The sequence below is a fragment of the Cottoperca gobio genome, chromosome 20, assembly GCF_900634415.1.
Source record: "Cottoperca gobio chromosome 20, fCotGob3.1, whole genome shotgun sequence".
NCBI classification, from domain to species: domain Eukaryota; kingdom Metazoa; phylum Chordata; class Actinopteri; order Perciformes; family Bovichtidae; genus Cottoperca; species Cottoperca gobio.
The window spans coordinates 13470095-13490221 of NC_041374.1; the positions used below are offsets into that span (position 1 = coordinate 13470095).

The following is a 20127-nucleotide window of genomic DNA, read 5'->3' on the forward strand; positions in this document are numbered from 1 at the left end:
CAGGGTAACCCCAGAGATGAAGTGCTCGCCAACCGGCTGTTAGAGTTCCTGATGAGGCACAGCTTCCACTCCAAGAGGGCAGTTTTCCGCCACAATCTGGAGATCATTCGCACTCTAGTAGAGTGCTGGAAAGACTGTCTGCATGTGCCTTACAGGTATTACCGTCAGTCTCACTGAACAGTTGATATGCTTGTGACACTAACCTGTAGCTCAGTGGAAAGTTCAGGACTCAGAACCTCTTTACTCTGTGATGCATGTTCCCTGAAGGTTAAAGCTCTACAGGTGGGTGGAATACCAGGTAACAACAGATCCAATTTACAAAAGGCAAGTGATGTTTCAAAGCCAGAAGGAAAGTTGACATCAGTAATCAAATGGAGAGAATATACATGATAGAGTAACTGTATGCTGGTCCACATGCTGTACAATCTGTTTCCTGGCTGGTGTCTGCATTCTCACTTTGTGACAAAGTGCGTGTTGAATTTGAATGGGTCATTGACTTTATCTCTTCTCCTGTAGTCTGATATACGAGCGATTTTGTGGCATCGATCCAAATAGCAAAGACAACTCTGTTGGACTTCAGCTGCTCGGAATCATCCTGGCCAACAACCTCCCTGCTTACGACGCCTCATGTGGAATTGAATATGACAGGTAAACCGTGTCAGCTGATGACTTAACTTACTTTGACAATAATTCAATTTGCTAATGTAAATGTTATTATTTGAGTTGCAAGCTGCAAGTTTAGCTGAACTAAATCAACAGCCAGGAAGAGAAATAGAAAATGTATTAGAAACGTGTGTACATGTGTGTTGTACCTCAAATAACTGCTCACGTACAAAGTGTCTTTGTTTTTTCAGGTACATCCAGTCTCTCACCAACAACGTGTCCTTCGTAAGGTATAAAGAAGTCTACGCAGCCGCTGCTGAAATTATCGGCCTCATCCTGAAGAATATGACTGAAGTGGACGATGTATGAGACCTTCCCCAGTCTGGTTAAATTACAGTTACACTTCATTTATGTCTGAGGAAATTAATGCTGAGCTACAGTCAGCAGATAGCTTGATGATAAAACCCTCTTCCAATGTTATGTTATCCACAATACTTAACACTTTTTCTTTTTTTATTCTTGTCTCAGCATCGTCAAGAACTTCTCAGTCTTGCTGGAAGTAAGATAACAAATCTGAAGAAAAAGGACATGGATGACAAGTTCATTATTTGCTTGAACAAAGTGTCAAAGCACTTCCCTCCATTTATGGATCGGTGAGTTTGTAGTTCTGTTTTATGTTTTATGCAATAGAAATCATTTGAATCAACACAGTCAATTCTAAGCATATAAATTGCCTTTGACACTATCCTAAACTTTAGAAATTAAGAAATGTTCTAACCTTTCTGTCATTATTGTAACTGCAGCTTTATTTCTAATATTTCAGGTTTGTCAACTTTGTGTTCTCCCTCCTGCCAAAGTTGCACGGCATCTTAAAGACTAATTGTTTGGAGTGCGTGCTGAGTCGAGCTGATGTCATCCCAGAAATCTTTCTGCATCTGAAAACCACAGGCTTCATTCAGATGATGGTGCACAGGTAAGTCCTAACCATACTCTTCTCCATGATCTGCATGCTTACTCTTCTTCTGGTTTGACAAACGCAGCTAGCTTCTACACTGCGTTGTTGTTTGTTCTAAATAGTGTGATGTCACTTTCTACGTTAATTGTTCCCCTTCAGTAAAACAGGTACAGGAGTCTATGGAACTGGTCATAAAAATGTAAACTTTATTTAAAATGTCACTCATGTGAGACAGAAGCTTGCGTCCAGTTCCTTTGTGAACATCAAATACAGAGAATCAAAAGAGATTTGACATTCAGGGCATTCTCCCTTTTTATCTTTTTAAGCTAATAAATAAAAAGTGTAAATGTCACATTGAAAGACATTTGAATATTTATTTGTGCTGAACACATGTTTCTGCACATTATTCTTCAGGGATGAAGCGAGGCAGAGAGTGTGTCTGGATATCATCCACAAGATTATTGCCCGGCTGACTCCAGTTCAGCTTCAGGAGCTCCTGGGACCTGTGACGGCTTTTGTCTCCCATCCTTCACCAGTGTGCAGAGAGAGGATGTACGACATCCTCATGTGGATCCAGGACAACTACAGGTACTATGGGCCTTTTTAGCTTTATGTTCTCAAACAAATCGTTTACCGCCTCTGTGTCTTGTTACTCGATTACTCTTTCTGACTACAATATTAATTGCCAGTAAAACAATCAACCAGTGTGGGGCAAAAATAAATTCCAGATAGCAAATAGTGCAAATTCTTCAGCATAACTTGTATTATCTTGCAGGTCTGTTGTTACGTCTCTGATGTGAACTTTAATGATGCACCGTTTTTCTTATTCCTCCAGTGATGCAGAGAGCATGGAAGACAGCACCTCAGTCGAGGTTTTGAATGCAGCTAAAGAAAAACTACTTCAGGGACTGTCTGAAGAAAACCAAGGCCTTCAGTAAATACCCACAACGTGTCACTTGCCTTTACAATTCACTTTACAATATTAATTGTGTGTTTCAACTGAAAACAACACCTCTCTCCATTATGTTTTCAGGCTCTATGTTCGTAACTTCTGGAGTCAGGAGAAGCGCCTCCCCATTGCGACCCTTGAGCGAATGATGACGGTGCTTCGCTCTCTGTACTCCTGTCACATTGAAAGATGTTTCTTAAGCTTGGCTACCAATCTGTTGCTGGAAACAACCAGCCAGAGTCCTGACTTCAAACGCAACATGTTTGAGTATCCGCTGTCTGAGTGTACCTTCCAGGTCGGCAGCATTTATTTCTCTCTGGCTCGATTTGAAAATTAGCTTCAAAGATTTCAAGCTTGAGATTTTTTTATTTGTATGTTCCTGATGAGACTGATGTATTAAAAACATTTTTCCACTCTCTAGGACTATGTGATTGATTCCAACTGGCGCTTCAGGAGCACAGTGATGACTCCCATGTTTGTTGAAACCCAAAGCTCTCAAAATCCAGAGAGTGTGGCAGCGTCGCAGTCTGGAAGCATAAAGGGGAAGGTCCGAGCCACTCAGACTTCATTAGAGTTCAGCCAAACCCAAACAGCAGGTGCAGCTATAATTAAATCTCCTTGTATTGAAGCAGTACCTGTTGCTTTGCAGTCCCAGAATGTGCAGGTTAACACCGGTACATTTGTATTGATCTATTATTTTCCCCAGGTCGACGTACAGCATATAACTGGCTGACGGGCAGCAGTGTGGATACACTAGCAGACTACACACTTGGCTCTGAGTCTCTGTCTTCATTGTTGGCGTTTGATAAGAAAGGACAGCGGCAAACTGCAGCAAGGAGACCGGTAGGACAAGGCTTTGGCCTCAGGCGCCTTACTTCATCAAACGATGAGGTGGACAGCCGCACGAGAGGTCAGTCTCTGAGTACTCACTCACCTTTTAAATATGTATTTCCATATGTATGTCTTTCAAGAGAGAAATGTTGGGTGAGAGTTTCTGCAGTTATTACACAGTTATTACTACTGTAGTTCACTGTCGGAATAAGGGCATTTTGGTCATAAAAAGTACCTTTGCCATTTTTAAAAAGAGGGCTTTCATAGAAACATGCTTTGATCTGCTGGTATATGGTGTCCAAATAGTCAATGAGGTAACGTTTCAAAACTTATCAATCTGACTTGTTAGGTTATTTTTTACAGTTAAAACTGAACACATATGTGTACAAGACTTCATGTGCAGGATGATTATTGTTATTCATAACAGGTCGATGTTCTCTGTTAACTATCAGAACAATTGCATTAAGTTTTTTGAAGTAACGCATTCCAAATTAATTGAAATGATGTTAATGTGAACATCTTGTTGTCTATATGTCAACAGCAGCAAACGAGCAACGGTATAACATCCTCAGGTTGAGACGCAGATTTCTGAAGGATCAGGAGAAAGTCAGCTTGAATTTTGCACAAAAAGAGATCCAACATCAAAGACAGAAAAAGGTAACTGTTGCTTACTGTCACTCACTTCCCCAAACTTCCAGTGTCGCTAACGTAAGTGGTTCTGTTGGGTGTCCCACAGGAAGACAAAGCTGATCAGAGGCTCCGGAAAGAGGCTCAGGTGACTCTCTATCGTAACTACAGAGTGGGAGACTTTCCAGACGTCCAGATCCCACACAGCAGCCTTATCGCACCCCTCCAAGCACTAGCCCAGGTAACAGTGGCAGTGTTACTTGGGCTAGTGCTGCTCTCTGTGTACTTCATACCCAAAAAAAACTGAAAACAAACCGCTTTGATCACAGCTAATGGGTTTCTCTTTTCCTATGCATGTTCCTTCAGAGAGATCCAATTTTAGCCAAACAGCTTTTCAGCTCCCTGTTTGCTGGAATTCTCCAAGAAATGGAAACACACAAACCACGAGGGGAGAGCATGAGGATTAAAGAGGAGCTACGGTGCAGCATGAATACATTCCTGAGCAAGAGCACCCTCTGCTTCCCTCCATTTATAGCATGTGTGCAGGTATGACCCTCAGATGAATGAACTACTTTAATATCTTCACTCTTCTGGCAAAGTCTTGAATCTGAAAAAGTACAGCATTCATTTATAGTGTCAAAATGAAAGTGGTGTCTGTATTAATTACCGTTTATATCCAAAGTGAAACACTGTATTTATGGCCATTATGGTTCACCTTTTGTAGAAAAGCTATTAAAGTAGCAAGAAATAAAATGTGCCATGCAAGAGCTCCAATATTACTGTCGGTGCCTTGTTATTTTATAGCTCGACTATCAAAGTCAATCTCAAAATTCAAACTTTAAGTCTGAAAGCTGATGAGTTGAGTTAATAATCTGCTTGTGTTGTGTTGTCAGGAAATGTGCCACCAGCATAAAGAGCTGCATCAGCTCGATCCAGCAGCCATCAGCTCCACTTGCCTGATGAGTCTCCAGCAGCCGTCGGGCATCCTGCTGCTGGAAGAGGGCTTGTTGCATGCCGGTGGCCCCGAACAGCCTCCCGCCAAACGGTCCAGAGGACGCAAGGAAATCCCCCCAGACACCAATAAATGGATCCACCTGGCAAGGTATTACAATGGTGTTTACCTTGATACTGGTTCTATCCGGTTTTCCAATGGAGACAGTAAAATTAAGGGGATGTTTCAGATTTTTTTGAAGTAGGGTTTGCATTAGGGACAGTTTATTACCCACAGTAGATGTTGGTGCAATGTATGTATTGCTGTGGGCAGCAGCAAAATGTATTTCAGGGATTAAAGCAAAACAAAATCTTCTGAAAGTTCTATTCCCAATCTACAATTTGTAAAACATAGTAGGCCCACACATTTACTCTAGACGGCTGCTAAACAAATAGTCAAATGTGTGAGATTGAAAAAAGATGCATATAACGATATCAGTTCACTTCACTTCAAAAGAATGCGAACATGTACCTCACGTCTGTCCCTACACATGTTGTCAGGAGTACAGATCAGTCACCTTTAGATGAGTGTATTGCTTTGGTTGATTGTAGTACTCTTTGTTCCCTCTGTTCTCCAGACTTTACAGATCCTTGGAGGATTATGATGTTGTGCGCGGCATCTTTGGTGGTAAAGTTGGGACCAAGTCGATCACCTGTGCTGCGCTTCAAGCTGAAGCCAACACTGACTTTGCAGAAGCTGTGAAGCTTTACAATGAGGTATTGCTGTCTCCAATACAACATCTAGCACCGTGCTTAGGTAGCACGCCAATGCACCTGGATTGGTCCGGTTTTAACCGATTCCTTGCTGCGTGTGTAGAACTTTAGTGTTAACTTGCACACTCTCTTCCATAATGGCAGGCTCTGAACACTGAGCAATGGAGTGATGACGAGCCCACTGACTCCGAGAAGGCCTTCTGGGAAATAGCTGCAATGGAGGCCTACAATCATCTGACTGAGTGGAAGTCTCTTCAGTACTGCTCCACCGTTTACATAGATGAACACACCCCACCCAACCTCGAGAGGATGTGGTCGGAGCCGCTCTACCAGGTAATAGATCTGACCTTTCACAGTCAAGGGAATTCTCAGTCATGTACCAGGGCGGCTGACATCCTGCAGTTTTTGATTCCAGAGATATCATTTTAAGTCCTTATGTGCAATACACAATGAACATAAACTTAAAGTATCAACACTATGCCCCTACAGTTGTAATGCAATTTCTCACATGAGTTCTTTTACATTTGTGCCAGGAAATGTACCTGCAATACATGATTCGCAGCATGTTGAAGCAGCTGCAGCTGGGTGAGACGGATCAAACTCTTCTCAGCTTCATTGACAAAGCCATGAGGGTGGAGGAGAGCAAAAAGCTACTGGAAAGCCATTACAGCCAAGAGCTCAGCTTGCTCTACATCCTGCAGGAGGACTATGACCGTGCAAAATACTACACCAATCACGCCATGCAGCTCTTTATGCAGGTCAGCTGTTACACGTCACGTTGTATCCATCACCTCATAGTTTAAGAACAGCAAAGATCATTATTAGTTCCTTCTTACTTTAAAAGCAATACAAATGTATGTTTTTACTGTAAAATATAAATATATATTTTGAATTCAGACAATTAGCAGTGCACTTAATGTCTTTGCCTCTTATAGAATTACTCCAGTGTGGATACACTGTTGACTCAAAGTCGACTGACCATCCTGCAGTCAGTGCAGGCCTTGACTGAAATCCAGGACTTCCTGCTGTTCATTAAAGGAGACGGTGAGCAGATAATTACATTTCATTTAGCTGACGCTTTTGTCCAAAGCGACGTACAAAAAGTGCAAACAATCATGGAGATACAACTCCTTGCCTTAATGCCTTAACAACTCAAACAACAGTGAATATCCAAATAAAATGCACATTTATTTTATTTTTTTGCAGAAATTGAAGAATACTTTATCGGCAACTGTTTGTTTGATACTTTTGAGAGTGGGGACAAGAACATTGTTTTCAAAGTTTAGTAACTTTCATTGTGTTTCATTCATTAGTGTCTGTGAGTTCCCTCAAGCGCCTCATCAGACTGTGGACCGAGCGGTACCCTGACGCTAAAGCGGATCCAGTGAATTTATGGGATGATATCATTACGTCTCGGTAAGAAAAGAAAAAGTTATATTTTGCTTACAAATCTTTGAAATGATCAAGATAACAAATTTCATCTCTGTGTTTCAGATGTTTCTTTTTGGACAAGATCAGGGAAAAGCTGAGAGGCCACGCTCCCAGTGACAGTATGGAGGTGGACGGTTCAGAAGACCCAGCAGGTGACATTGACACATTAGTAAATGACTGCAAGTTCAACATGAAGCTACAAATGGCCAACAGCGCGCGGAAGCAGGTGAAGAAACAGCTGTGGAAGTTCCTCTTTTTGTGCTCTCACATGTTTATCACACACTCACTTTGGAAACACACGTGTTGTTTTCAGAATAACTTTCCTGTGGCCACCAAGCTGCTGAAGGAACTTCACAAGGATGCCAAAACAAACAGAGGCTGGTTGTTGCGGTGGGTCCACAGTTTTAGCCGCTACAACCATAGACGCAGCCAGGCCCAGGGTCCTGTGGAGCAAATCAGTACAGTGCTGAAGACTATCCCACTGCTGGGTAAGCAGGGGGAATTACTCCTGAATATTATCTTGGCGATTACACAACTGAGAATCCACTTTACTGTATTTGTCACTTTTTGTCATTTTACTTTTGACTTGCTAGATTTTGTGAACTTTAAGCATTTAAGCACTTGTTCTTGTTTAAAACATTGTAGTAATTGAATAAGTCAGGATGTCAGCTAAATAATATCATCTTAATATCATTTTTATAATTATTTAAGCTAATTAGGTGGTTAGTTAGTTATAGTTGCATTGATATGAAGTAAAAAAACATATTTTAAATATAAGGTAATCAGCATATGACATGATATTGGTGAGATGATTTCACTTTAGATTTTTAACTAGAAAGTTGCCGTGACATGCACATAAAGTTAAGTGTGACTTCAGCTGCTCTTGTTTCCTATTGAGATGTTTCATGTTGGCTCTTTTTCTCTCTGCAGAGGACCTTCAGGCTGACTGTCAGAGTGCCACAGCTAAAGTATTCAGATACCAAAAGATACTCCAGGGTACGTCTTTCCACATCCTGGCCACAGCTGTTAGCAGGAGCCCGTCAGTCCTGGGATCTATTGAAGCTGAGAAAGCAGAGAGAATTGCAAAGCTTTCTGGAGCTGCTTGGCCCACTGAAAATCCAAAGGTGGGTACAATACTTGTATATTTAAATTATTTTACAGTATGACTACAGCGTGTACAAAGAGGCTATGTAATTGAGAGAGTTATTTGCTGTTTATCCTGCAGAAAGTGGAAGTGGGGCTGCAGTTAAAAGCATTGCAGTTGCTGTGTGATGCTACCAGAAAGGCTGATGAAGAACTGCAGTCTTATACTGAGGACTGTGTGGAAAGCAGCAGCATCATTGAGACATACATGGCTTTGGCTAACTTCTGTGACAAACGACTGCGAGAGGAGGAGCAGAGAGATACTGGTAAGTAGTAATACTAACTAATTGTGCAGCATGCGGCAGTAACCCGGTGATCTAACTTGATATGTTTTTTGCGTTTTGTTACAGAAAGCCAATTTCCAGACCTATTCACACTGCCTGTTCATGTTGTGGAGAGCATGTTGAAAGCACTGAAGATGAACTCGGAGGAAGCTCGCCTCAAGTTCCCACGTCTGCTGCAGATCATTGAGTTGTACCCTTCTGAGACACTGGACCTCATAACAAAAGAGGTTAGAATGTTATGACCAGGGATGTCGTGGAGGCTAAAACCACATTAAAGGAATACTTCAACCCTAAAACGATCATTTGTAAATCAAGCACTCACCCCTTGTTACCTTGGTAAACCAAGGATCCAAAAGTGGAGTATATTCTTGATGAATGGTGTCTGCATTTAACAAAAGCAAAACTATGTCAAAACATCAGATGTTTATGCGGACGTGTTTTAAATAGTACGGTTTTAGTGAAAATGCTTACATTAAATGCGGACCCCATTCAAACTTTATTAGCTGGGTTATTTCTGTAATCTTATGGAAACCAGACTGTTATCTTTCCGTGTGTAGATGATGTCAGTTCCCTGCTGGATGCTGATTGGCTGGATTAGTCAAATGGTCGCCCTATTGGACAAGCCGGAAGCTGTGGCTGTGCAGCACTGCATTGGGCAGATAGCAGAGTGCTACCCTCAGGCGCTGGTTTACGCTCTTATGATCAGCAGCGAGAGTTACCAGTTTGAAGACTCTGCTACAGGCCACCAGCAGCATGAATTTGTCAACAGGTGAACTGCCTAATGTTTTGTCTGGGGAAGAAAGAAATGGAAAAGAAATGACTATAATATATGTAAATGTCTACCTATTGATATTGTGTGTCAACAGGCTCAGGAGCATGCTGGATAAAGGAGGACCTGTGAAGAACTTTGTGGATGCACTGCAGCAGCTCACAAACCCTGAGATGCTTTTCAAGGTAAAAAGAGCAAGTTCAACTATGAATTAACCAAGCTGCCACTGAGTTACTACTGGCCTATCTGTCATTGATTATTGTCATGTGGTCCACACAGGATTGGTGGGATTGTGTGAAAAATGAATTGGAAAAACCGAGCTTTGACAAGAAGCAGATGGGCAACATGTACGACGGGATGCTCTCTTCACTTGGGGATTGTAACACGGGCGGTCATGGAATGTTTCGCAAGAAATTCATCAAAGTTTGTAGTTTTCGTATCGCAAAATGATGTATACTCTACAAAAGAAATGCACTTTTCAATCTATTTTCTTTTTTCCTTTTAATTCAACAGAAATTTGCTAAAGATGTGGAGAAACTGCTGGGAGCTAGAGGCAGCAAGCTGTTTGAGAAACGGAAAGACAAAAGCTTTGTGCGGCAGGTGGATGATCTGGCAGTGTCCATGCGTGGATTTCAGAAGGAACCAGGGAACCTGAAGGAGTACTCGCCCTTACTGAGTGGATTTAAAGCAGACAAGTTCAGCAATGAGCTGGAGATTCCAGGTTAGTACAGTTAACACCTCTTTACAGTATATCTCAAAAGTGAGTACACCCTTTAGATTTTTGCAAATATTCTGTTATATCCTTTCAGGGGATAACATTATCCTACTGAAACTTTGATATAACTTAAAGTAGTCAGTGTGCTGCTTGAATAACAGTATAGATTTATTGTCCTTTGAAAATTACTCAGTACACAGCTGTTAATGTCTAAACAGCTGGCAACAAAAGTGAGTACACCCCATAGTGAACATGTCCTAATTGTGCCCAATGATGTTGTTTTCCCGCCCTGGTGTCATGTGACTCGTTGGTGTTACAAGGATTCAGGTGTAAATGATAAGCAGGGCTGTTAAATTTGGTGTTTTGGGCACAATTCTCTCTGAATGCTGGACAACATGGCACCTCATGGCAAGGAACTCTCTGAGCGGCTGAAAAAAAGGATTATTGCGCTTCACAAAGATGGCCTTGGCTATAAGAAGATTGCCAACACCATGAAAATGAGTTGCAGCACAGTGGCTAAGATCATACAGCGGTTTTCCAGGACAGGTTCCACTCGGAACAGGCCTCGCCAGGGTCGACCAAAGAAGTTGAGTCCACGTGCTCAGCGTCATATCCAGAGGTTGGTTTCCAAAAATAGACGTGCGAGTGCTTCCAGCATTGCTGCAGAGGTTGCAGAAGTGGGATGTCAGCCTGTCAGTGCCCAGACCATACGCCGCACACTGCATCAAATCGGTTTGTATGGCCGTCGCCCCAGACAGAAGCCCCTTCTGAAACCGATGCATAAGAAAGCCCGCAAACAGTTTGCTGAAGACAATGAATCCAAGAACATGAGTTACTGGAACCATGTCCTGTGGTCTGATGAGACCAAAATAAACCTGTTTGGGTCAGATGGTGTCCGGCGTGTGTGGCGGCACCCTGGTGAGGAGTACCAAGACAAATGTGTTTTGCCTACAGTCAAGCATGGTGGTGGCAGCATCATGGTCTGGGGCTGCATGAGTGCTGCCGGCACTGGGGAGCTGCATTTCATTGAGGGACACATGAATTCCAATATATACTGTGACATCCTGCAGCAGAGCATGATCCCCTCTCTTCGGAAACTGGGCCGTAGGGCAGTTTTCCAACATGATAATGACCCTAAACACACCTCCAAGATGACAACGGCCTTGCTGAAGAAGCTGAAGGTTAAGGTGATGGACTGGCCAAGTATGTCTCCAGACCTAAACCCAATTGAGCACATGTGGGGCATCCTCAAGAGGAAGGTGGAGGAGTGCAAGGTGTCCAACATCCGTGCGCTCCGTGATGTCGTCGTGGAGGAGTGGAAGAAGATTCCAGAAGCAACCTGTGCAGCTCTGGTGAATTCCATGCCCAGGAGGGTTAAAGCAGTGCTAGATAACAATGGTGGTCACACAAAATATTGACACTTTGGGCACAATTAGGACATGTTCACTATGGGGTGTACTCACTTTTGTTGCCAGCTGTTTAGACATTAACAGCTGTGTACTGAGTAATTTTCAAAGGACAATAAATCTATACTGTTATTCAAGCAGCACACTGACTACTTTAAGTTATATCAAAGTTTCAGTAGGATAATGTTATCCCCTGAAAGGATATAACAGAATATTTGCAAAAATCTAAAGGGTGTACTCACTTTTGAGATATACTGTATATATAAAGAGGTGTTTATATAATACTTTACATTGCGGGTTTGGAAAAATCTAGTATAGAACACATTATTATAATTTCTTGAGTACTCCTCTAGTCATTTGTGTGTAAGGCCTTTAATTTAGCGCAGTGATTCCCAACTAGGGTGCCTGCACCAGTGGAGGGTACTTGGTACATGTAAAGATTGTGGAGTAGCTAAACTCATTTCAAGGGGGGGATCTAATTTGAATAAAATGTTTGTAGCCTCACATTGAGTCAGATGTAGATAAATGTTTCAAATTGAGAGCTAAAAGAAGTAAATAAAGAATTGAGATAGTTGATGGATTGTTCTATTGAACTCTTATTCTGTTCACTGATTCTGTTTTCCTTCTTGTAGGACAATATGATGGGAGTTCTAAACCTTTGCCAGAGTATCATGCAAAAATAACAGGCTTTGATGAAAGGGTATGTAAGAAATAACTTTAATAATAGCACCCTGTGTAAGTTTATAATCTCACCGTGGGCTGGTCGGTATATAGACGTGAATATAAATGTGATTTTTTTCCCCCGCAGGTAAAGGTGATGTCTTCTATCCGCCGTCCCAAACGCCTGATCATACGTGGGGATGATGAACGTGACCACCCATTTCTGGTGAAGGGTGGAGAGGACCTCCGCCTGGACCAACGCATTGAGCAGCTTTTTGCTGTCATGAATATTCTGCTGAGTCATGACGCCACCTGCACACACAGAAGCATGCAGCTGCGAACCTATCAAGTCATTCCCATAACCACAAGGTACTGGGCTTGTCTGTACATCCATTATTCTGTCCTTCCAGTTCAACTCAATGCATTTGCTCATTACACAAATTCAAGTAGCACTAGATCCAACTTGTTTCTATTGTTTTTGATAATAATCCATCCATCCATCCATCGTCTACCGCTTATCCGGGATCGGGTCGCGGGGGCAGCAGCTCCAGTAAGGAACCCCAATCTTCCCTTCTCCGGGCCACATCCTCCAGCTCCGACTGGGGGATCCTGAGGCGTTCCCAGGCCAGTGAGGAGATATAATCTCTCCACCGAGTCCTGGGTCTTCCCCGGGGTCTCCTCCCAGCTGGACGTGCCTGGAACACCTCCCTAGGGAGGCGCCCAGGTGGCATCCTTACTAGATGCCCGAACCACCTCAACTGGCTCCTTTCAACGTAAAGGAGCAGCGGCTCTACTCCGAGTCTCTCACGGATGGCTGAGCTTCTCACCCTATCTCTAAGGGAGACGCCAGCCACCCGTCTGAGAAAACCCATTTCGGCCGCTTTTACCCGTGATCTCGTTCTTTCGGTCATGACCCAGCCTTCATGACCATAGGTGAGGGTAGGAACGAAGATCGACCGGTATATTGAGAGCTTTGCCTTCTGGCTCAGCTCTCTTTTCGTCACAACGGTGCGGTAAAGTGACTGTAATACCGCCCCCGCTGCGCCGATTCTCCGGCCAATCTCTCGCTCCATTGTCCCCTCACTCGCGAACAAGACCCCGAGGTACTTGAACTCCTTCACTTGGGGTAATGGCTCATTCCCTACCCGGAGTAGGCAATCCACCGGTTTCCTGCTGAGAGCCATGGCCTCAGATTTGGAGGTGCTGATCCTCATCCCAACCGCTGCACACTCGGCTGCGAACCGATCCAGTGAGTGTTGAAGGTCACAGACCGATGATGCCATAAGGACCACATCATCTGCAAAGAGCAGCGATGAGATCCTCAGGTCACCGAACTGCAACCCCTCTCCTCCACGACTACGCCTCGATATCCTATCCATGAAAGTCACGAACAGGATTGGTGATAAAGCGCAGCCCTGGCGGAGGCCAACATTCACGGGAAACGAGTCCGACTTACTGCCGAGTATCCGGACACAACTCTCGCTTTGGGCGTACAGGGATTGGATGGCCCTCAAAAGTGACCCCCTCACCCTATACTCCCGCAGCACCTCCCACAGTATCACCCGGGGGACCCGGTCATACGCCTTCTCCAGATCCACAAAACACATGTAGACCGGATGGGCGTACTCCCAGGCCCCCTCCAGGATCCTTGCAAGAGTAAAGAGTTGGTCTGTTGTTCCACGACCAGGACGGAATCCGCATTGTTCCTCTTCAATCAGAGGTTCGACTACCGGCCGAACCCTCCTTTCCAGTACCTTGGAGTAGACTTTACCAGGGAGGCTGAGAAGTGTGATACCCCTGTAGTTGGCACACACTCTCTGGTCCCCCTTTTTAAATAGGGGAACCACCACCCCGGTCTGCCAACCCCTAGGCACTGTCCCAGACTTCCACGCAATGTTGACGAGGCGTGTCAACCAAGACAGCCCCTCAACACCCGAAGCCTTCAGCATTTCTGGACGGATCTCATCAACCCCTGCGGCTTTGCCACTGTGGAGTTGTTTGACTACCTCAGTGACTTCCATCAAGGAAATTGACGATGATCCCCCATCAGCTTCCAGCTCTGCCTCAACCATAGAGAGCGTGTTAGTCGGATTCAGGAGTTCCTCAAAGTGCTCCTTCCAGCGGCCGATAACCTTCTCAGTTGAAGTCAGCAGGGTCCCACCCTTGCTGTACACAGCTTGGATGGTTCCTCGCTTCCCCCTCCTGAGGTGCCGGATGGTTTTCCAGAAGCACCTTGGTGCCGACCGAAAGTCCTTCTCCATAGCTTCTCCGAACTTCTCCCACACCCGCTGCTTTGCCTCTGACACGGCAGAAGCTGCCGCCCTTCTAGTCCTTCGATACCCTGCAACTGTTTCCGGAGTCCTCCCGGATAACATAACCCGGAAGGACTCCTTCTTCAGTCAGACGGCTTCCCTGACCACCGGGGTCCACCACGGTGTTCGAGGGTTACCGCCCCTTGAGGCACCTAAGACCTTGAGACCACAGCTCATCACCGCAGCTTCAGCAATAGAGGTTTTGAACATCGCCCACTCAGGTTCAATGCCCCCAACCTCCACAGGGATGGCTGAAAAGCTCCGCCGGAGGTGTGAGTTAAAGATCCCCAGGACAGGGGCTTCCTCCAGACGTTCCCAGTTCACCCGCACTACCCGTTTGGGTTTACCAGGTCTGTCCAGAGTCTTCCCCCACCCCTTGATCCAACTCACCACCAGATGGTGATCAGTCGACAGCTCCGCCCCTCTCTTCACCCGAGTGTCCAAAACATGCGGCCTCAGATCAGATGATACGATTACGAAATCGATCATTGACCTTTGGCCTAGGGTGCTCTGGTACCACGTGCACTTATGAGCATCCTTATGTTCGAACATGGTGTTTGTTATGGCCATTCCATGACTAGCACAGAAGTCCAACAACAAACGACCGTTCGGGTTTAGATCAGGGAGGCCCTTCCTCCCAATCACGCCTCTCCAGGTGTCTCCATCGTTTCCCACGTGTGCGTTGAAGTCTCCCAGCAAGACTACGGAGTCCCCTACTGGAGCCACCTGCAGGGCTCCATTCAGGGTCTCCAAGAAGGCCGAATACTCAGAACTGCGGTTTGGGGCATAGGCACAAACAACAGTCAGAGTTTTCCCCCCCCATAACCCGAAGGTGTAGGGAGGCGACCCTCTCGTCCACCGGGATAAACTCCAACGTGGCGGCGCTCAGCCGGGGGCTAGTGAGTATCCCCACCCCGGCCCGAGGCCTCACACCTTGGGCAACTCCGGAGAAGAATAGAGTCCAACCCCTATCCAGGAGTACGGTTCCAGAGCCAAGACTGTGCGTGGAGGTAAGCCCCACCAGATCCAACTGGTAGCGATCCACCTCCCGCACTAGTTCCGGCTCCTTCCCCCACAGAGAGGTGACGTTCCACGTCCCCAGAGCCAGCCTCTGCTGCCCGGGTCTGGTCCGTCGAGGTCCCTGACCATCACTGCCACCCGTGTGACAGCGCACCCGACCCCAGCGGTTTTTCCCATGAGTGGTGGGCCCACAGGATGGATGGATGGGAGGCACCACGTAGCTTCTTCGGGCTGTGCCCGACCGGGCTCCGTGGCAAACCCGGCCACCAGGCGCTCGCTGTCGGGCCCTCCCTCTGGGCCTGGCTCCAGACGGGGGCCCCGGGCTTCCTCCGGGCAGGGTCTCTCCTTTCCTTTCCCTTTCTTTCATGAAGTCGTTTTTGAACCGTTTAATAATAAGCTTTATTTGTGTAGCACCTTTCATACAAGAATTGCAGCCCAAAGTGCTTCACAGCAAAAACATAACAATTAGTATAAGATTAGACGGAATAAGAGCATTTACAGTACAATAATCACAGTGTTGATGTAAATGAGTGTGAAATAGCAGAATAGAAATATGATAGAGGGATCCAGCAAGTAAGCGATAAAACAGCACGGTTTCCTGATATACCAAAATTATTCTAATTTCTAATATTAATTGTATTATTATTTTAGTCAAGTAATTTAATATACCACTTTCATTGCCTTAACAGAATTGGTCTAATTGAATGGATGGAGAATACCTGTACTCTGAAGGAGTTCCTGTACAACACAATGACTGAGGATGAACAGCAGAGGGCAGGAAGGTACAGTATTTACATTTTACTCTAATAACCTAGATCAGCCCACTGTCCAGTGATGAAGTAGAAATGTCATCTTCAGAGCTATTAAAAACCTTTTTATCTTTTCTGGCATTTTACAAAATGAATTAAATAAACTCAATACTTGTGCTGTACTCAATGTTGTGATAGAAAATATCGAAGAGACTTAAGAAAATGACTTTAAAATGAAAGGGTGCAGATTTTATTATCGCACTTTAAATGTTTCAACAACAATCACGTGATCAATCAATCATCAATCACGTGCGCTGTGAAGTGGTGATATTTATGTTTTAAGATCATACGTGTAGACATGGAAATGTGTAAAGACAATCTTTTAGGTCAAAGGTTTAAGTGTTTTAAGTGCTGATTATTCACTGTTGAAGTATCATGTGCTTTGCAAAAGTGGCAATGTAGTGATTGTGTGTGTGTGTGTATGTATATATATGTATATATATGTATGTATATATATATATATATATATATATATATATATATGTATATGTATGTATGTATGTATATATATATATATATGTATATGTATATATATATATATGTATGTATATATATATATATATATGTATGTGTATATATATATATATATATATATATATATATATATATATACAGTATATTCCTTTTCCAAAAGGTGTGTTGAAGACTACAATAAATGGCTTCAAAACTTTGCTCCAAAGTCAAATGGTGTGGCACTATATGGTGTGGCTTACAAGTAAGTTTTGTTCCTAAAATTAAACTGTTTCCGCTAAAACAAAAATGTATTTACTATTCACATTATAATCTCAAAGACACTTCTTCATAGTCAGTGTTATATCAAATCTGAAATATCAGACAACCATGAGCTTCAGCATATTTGTCCTTTTGTCAGGAAAGCGAAACGTACCGAGACCGTCAACAACTTTTCGAAAGTGTTGCAGCATGTGCCCAGTGATCTCCTGAAGTAAGTTGAAGCTTTATATTATAAATCTGCTCATGAAGGTTAACACTTGCAATAAAACAATTTCTTCTCTTTTTTTTTTTTTTCTAGGAGAGCTTTTCTGAAGATGTGCAACAGTCCTGAGGCATTTCTTTCCCTGCGCTCCCACTTCATCAGCTCTCATGCCTTGCTGTGTGTTAGCCACTGGATCCTAGGTATTGGAGACCGCCATCTCTCCAACTTCATGATAAACATGGAAACGGGAGGAATGGTCGGCATCGACTTTGGTCATGCATTCGGTTCAGCCACACAGGTTAGTCCTCCTCGTTTCAATGAGGGCAGAAGTGATATTTTAGTCTGGACAAACAGATGTTCTTATGTTAGAATGTGTCCAGCTGTATAAATGTGAACAACACCTTGTTGAAAAGACCCATTCATCTTTTGTATAAATAAACATTTTTCCTCACAGTTCCTCCCTGTGCCTGAGCTCATGCCTTTCCGGCTGACACAGCAGTTTGTGAATCTAATGCAACCCTTGAAGGAGTCGGGTTTGATCCAGAGCATCATGGTCCACTCCCTCCGAGCTTACCGTGCTGAGCCAGACCTTTTGCTGAACACCATGGATGTGTTCGTCAAGGAGCCCTCGCTGGACTGGAAGGTAACCAGTCACTCCTGCTTCACAAAGATCCCTTTAACATTGAATTATGGAGGGATGTCTGTCAGTAGAGGAGGGGATTTTAAATGTGTAACAGACAGGGTATGTGGTGTGATTCTGATTTCTCTTTTTAGAGTTTTTATAAAATAAAAGACCTTTGACCTTTTACGTTATACAGCAAATAAACTGTAGTGCAAATGAGGTTTCCCGTTGCTATTACACAGAACTTTGAGCTGAAACAGCTGAAGAAAGGAGGCACATGGACGGACAACGTGAACACCAAAGAAATCAACTGGTATCCCCTACAGAAGGTGAACTTTGCCAGAAGAAAACTAGAAGGAGCAAATCCAGCTGCTATAACCAGGTATGTCATCCAATCACAAAGTGGCAATCATTCATGTTGGACCAAATTAATTAAAAGTCAGACTGTACAAGCTAACATTGTTGGAATACATTATGGTGGAAATACTGCATCAATTGCCAACACTGAACATTTATCAAGTTGGACACAAGTGTTGATGTATTCAAGGGGTTGAAACAGTTGGAGTTGAAGTAAGCTGTCACATATTCTCAACTCTTTCATAGTTCTCTGATTACGTCTCCTTTCCTTTAAATATGTCATCATTCTCTTTCCTGTTATCTAAATTGTGTTTAAGAGGCTTTCTATGGTTTCTTGTTGCTATTGATATTTGGTTTAAAATAAACTAATAAAAGCTTTAAAAAAATACTGCATTTAAAATTTTACTTGTAAATCTTATGTTTTATTTATTTTTGTCAGTGAGGAGCTGAGGCTGGGCTTTGAGAAGGACGCTGCTTTCCCAGGGATGCAGTCTGTGGCCCTGGGGACTGAGGAGCACAACATTCGTGCTAAGCTTCCAGCTGCAGGTCTGTCGGTGGAGAAGCAGGTGGACTGTCTGCTCGATCAAGCCATGGACCCAAATGTGCTTGGCAGAGTTTGGGTGGGCTGGGAACCATGGATCTGATTCTTTGATTTGTGACAATGATTGGGAAACAAATCTTATCATTGGTCGTACAGATTTCGTGTAATGTTTCCTCTTTTGTAGCTGTGAAATATAATTTTTATGTGTTATGGCAGGATCAGCATATTATCTCATACTTTACTTAATGAGAAACCTTAAGTGTGGAAAAGGGTTGTCATTTGGGAATTGTAAAGATTCTTGTTTTAACTCAAAGACATTATGGGCATGAACACCTTAATGTTGACCATTCCTTGCAAGAGAACCAATCTTTACCTTCATTCATGTATGTCTTGTAACTAAAGCTAAAAATAAAATAAAAATGTTAAAGCTGCTGTGTGTGTGTGTGTGTGTGTGTGTGTGTGTGTGTGTGTGTGTGTGTGTGTGTGTGTGTGTGTGTGTGTGTGTGTGTGTGTGTGTGTGTGTGTGTGTGTGTGTGTGTGTGTGTGTGTGTGTGTGTGTGTGTGTGTGTGTGATTAGAAGTGAAAATGGTGAGTACATTTACGTAATATAAATGGTGAGTACATTTACGTAATATAAATGGTGAGTACATTTACGTAATATAAATGGTGAGTACATTTACGTAATATAAATGGTGAGTACATTTACGTAATATAAATGGTGAGTACATTTACGTAATATAAATGGTGAGTACATTTACGTAATATAAATGGTGAGTACATTTACGTAATATAAATGGTGAGTACATTTAAGAAATATAAATGGTGAGTACATTTAAGAAATATAAATGGTGAGTACATTTAAGAAATATAAAGTAAAACATCAAAAAGGGAAGTTGATCTTCCAAGGACAAATGGATGTCATGAAATGTCAATACGAAGAGAAAGAAAGTTACCGCCTATAATAACAGTAGAAACTGAAATGACCAGCATGGAAAAGCTCAAATGTTTGTATGGTTCATGTAGGTATGAGCCTCATAAATATGTTGCATTTAATAAAACCGTAATTAAAGTGTTAAAGGTTAGGATAATACTTTATGATCTTCAAGTATGACTTTAAAAAAAATATGCTATCCCTTTAGGTCAACTGAAACAAATGCTTTTTAAGGCTTCAAATATAAACCAGTTGTGAGAGTTGAGCCATTAAAAGCAGAACTGGTGTTATCTATGAACTGTGAGACGTTACCCTGCTTGATGTATGCCAGGAAACAGCGGTGCAACGCCTGCCAAAGCAGAACTGATGAAGCGCTCACTGGTTTTGAAACGCTTCAGCTCGGATCTGCAATACGTTACTAAAACTCAGAAAAGCTTTGCTGAGGAATTTCTGCAATTTGTCAACTGGTTTTGTAATATCTTTAACAGTATTAAATCCACTAATCTATCACATTACAACCCATA

The 20127-nt window shown here is 43.2% G+C and overlaps 1 protein-coding gene across 1 annotated transcript in view; it reads left to right on the forward strand.

Moving 5' to 3' along the window:
• Positions 1-18775, forward strand: part of prkdc (protein kinase, DNA-activated, catalytic subunit) — a 34523-nt gene extending 15748 nt beyond the window's left edge. Inside the window, exons 50-86 of the mRNA XM_029457792.1 lie at positions 4-155; positions 517-648; positions 855-966; positions 1132-1256; positions 1427-1576; positions 1973-2146; positions 2394-2492; positions 2592-2802; positions 2929-3103; positions 3214-3417; positions 3880-3995; positions 4075-4206; positions 4332-4511; positions 4859-5067; positions 5534-5672; positions 5814-6002; positions 6203-6427; positions 6605-6713; positions 6983-7085; positions 7164-7326; positions 7414-7588; positions 8031-8224; positions 8326-8509; positions 8594-8754; positions 9085-9296; positions 9394-9481; positions 9576-9719; positions 9810-10017; positions 12050-12117; positions 12226-12446; positions 16099-16191; positions 16853-16933; positions 17090-17161; positions 17249-17450; positions 17607-17795; positions 18017-18156; positions 18571-18775. Of these exons, the coding sequence (XP_029313652.1) occupies positions 4-155; positions 517-648; positions 855-966; positions 1132-1256; positions 1427-1576; positions 1973-2146; positions 2394-2492; positions 2592-2802; positions 2929-3103; positions 3214-3417; positions 3880-3995; positions 4075-4206; positions 4332-4511; positions 4859-5067; positions 5534-5672; positions 5814-6002; positions 6203-6427; positions 6605-6713; positions 6983-7085; positions 7164-7326; positions 7414-7588; positions 8031-8224; positions 8326-8509; positions 8594-8754; positions 9085-9296; positions 9394-9481; positions 9576-9719; positions 9810-10017; positions 12050-12117; positions 12226-12446; positions 16099-16191; positions 16853-16933; positions 17090-17161; positions 17249-17450; positions 17607-17795; positions 18017-18156; positions 18571-18775 (5736 nt within the window). The remainder of the gene's footprint in view (positions 1-3; positions 156-516; positions 649-854; positions 967-1131; positions 1257-1426; positions 1577-1972; positions 2147-2393; positions 2493-2591; positions 2803-2928; positions 3104-3213; positions 3418-3879; positions 3996-4074; positions 4207-4331; positions 4512-4858; positions 5068-5533; positions 5673-5813; positions 6003-6202; positions 6428-6604; positions 6714-6982; positions 7086-7163; positions 7327-7413; positions 7589-8030; positions 8225-8325; positions 8510-8593; positions 8755-9084; positions 9297-9393; positions 9482-9575; positions 9720-9809; positions 10018-12049; positions 12118-12225; positions 12447-16098; positions 16192-16852; positions 16934-17089; positions 17162-17248; positions 17451-17606; positions 17796-18016; positions 18157-18570) is intronic.
• The last annotated feature ends 1352 nt before the right edge of the window (positions 18776-20127 follow it).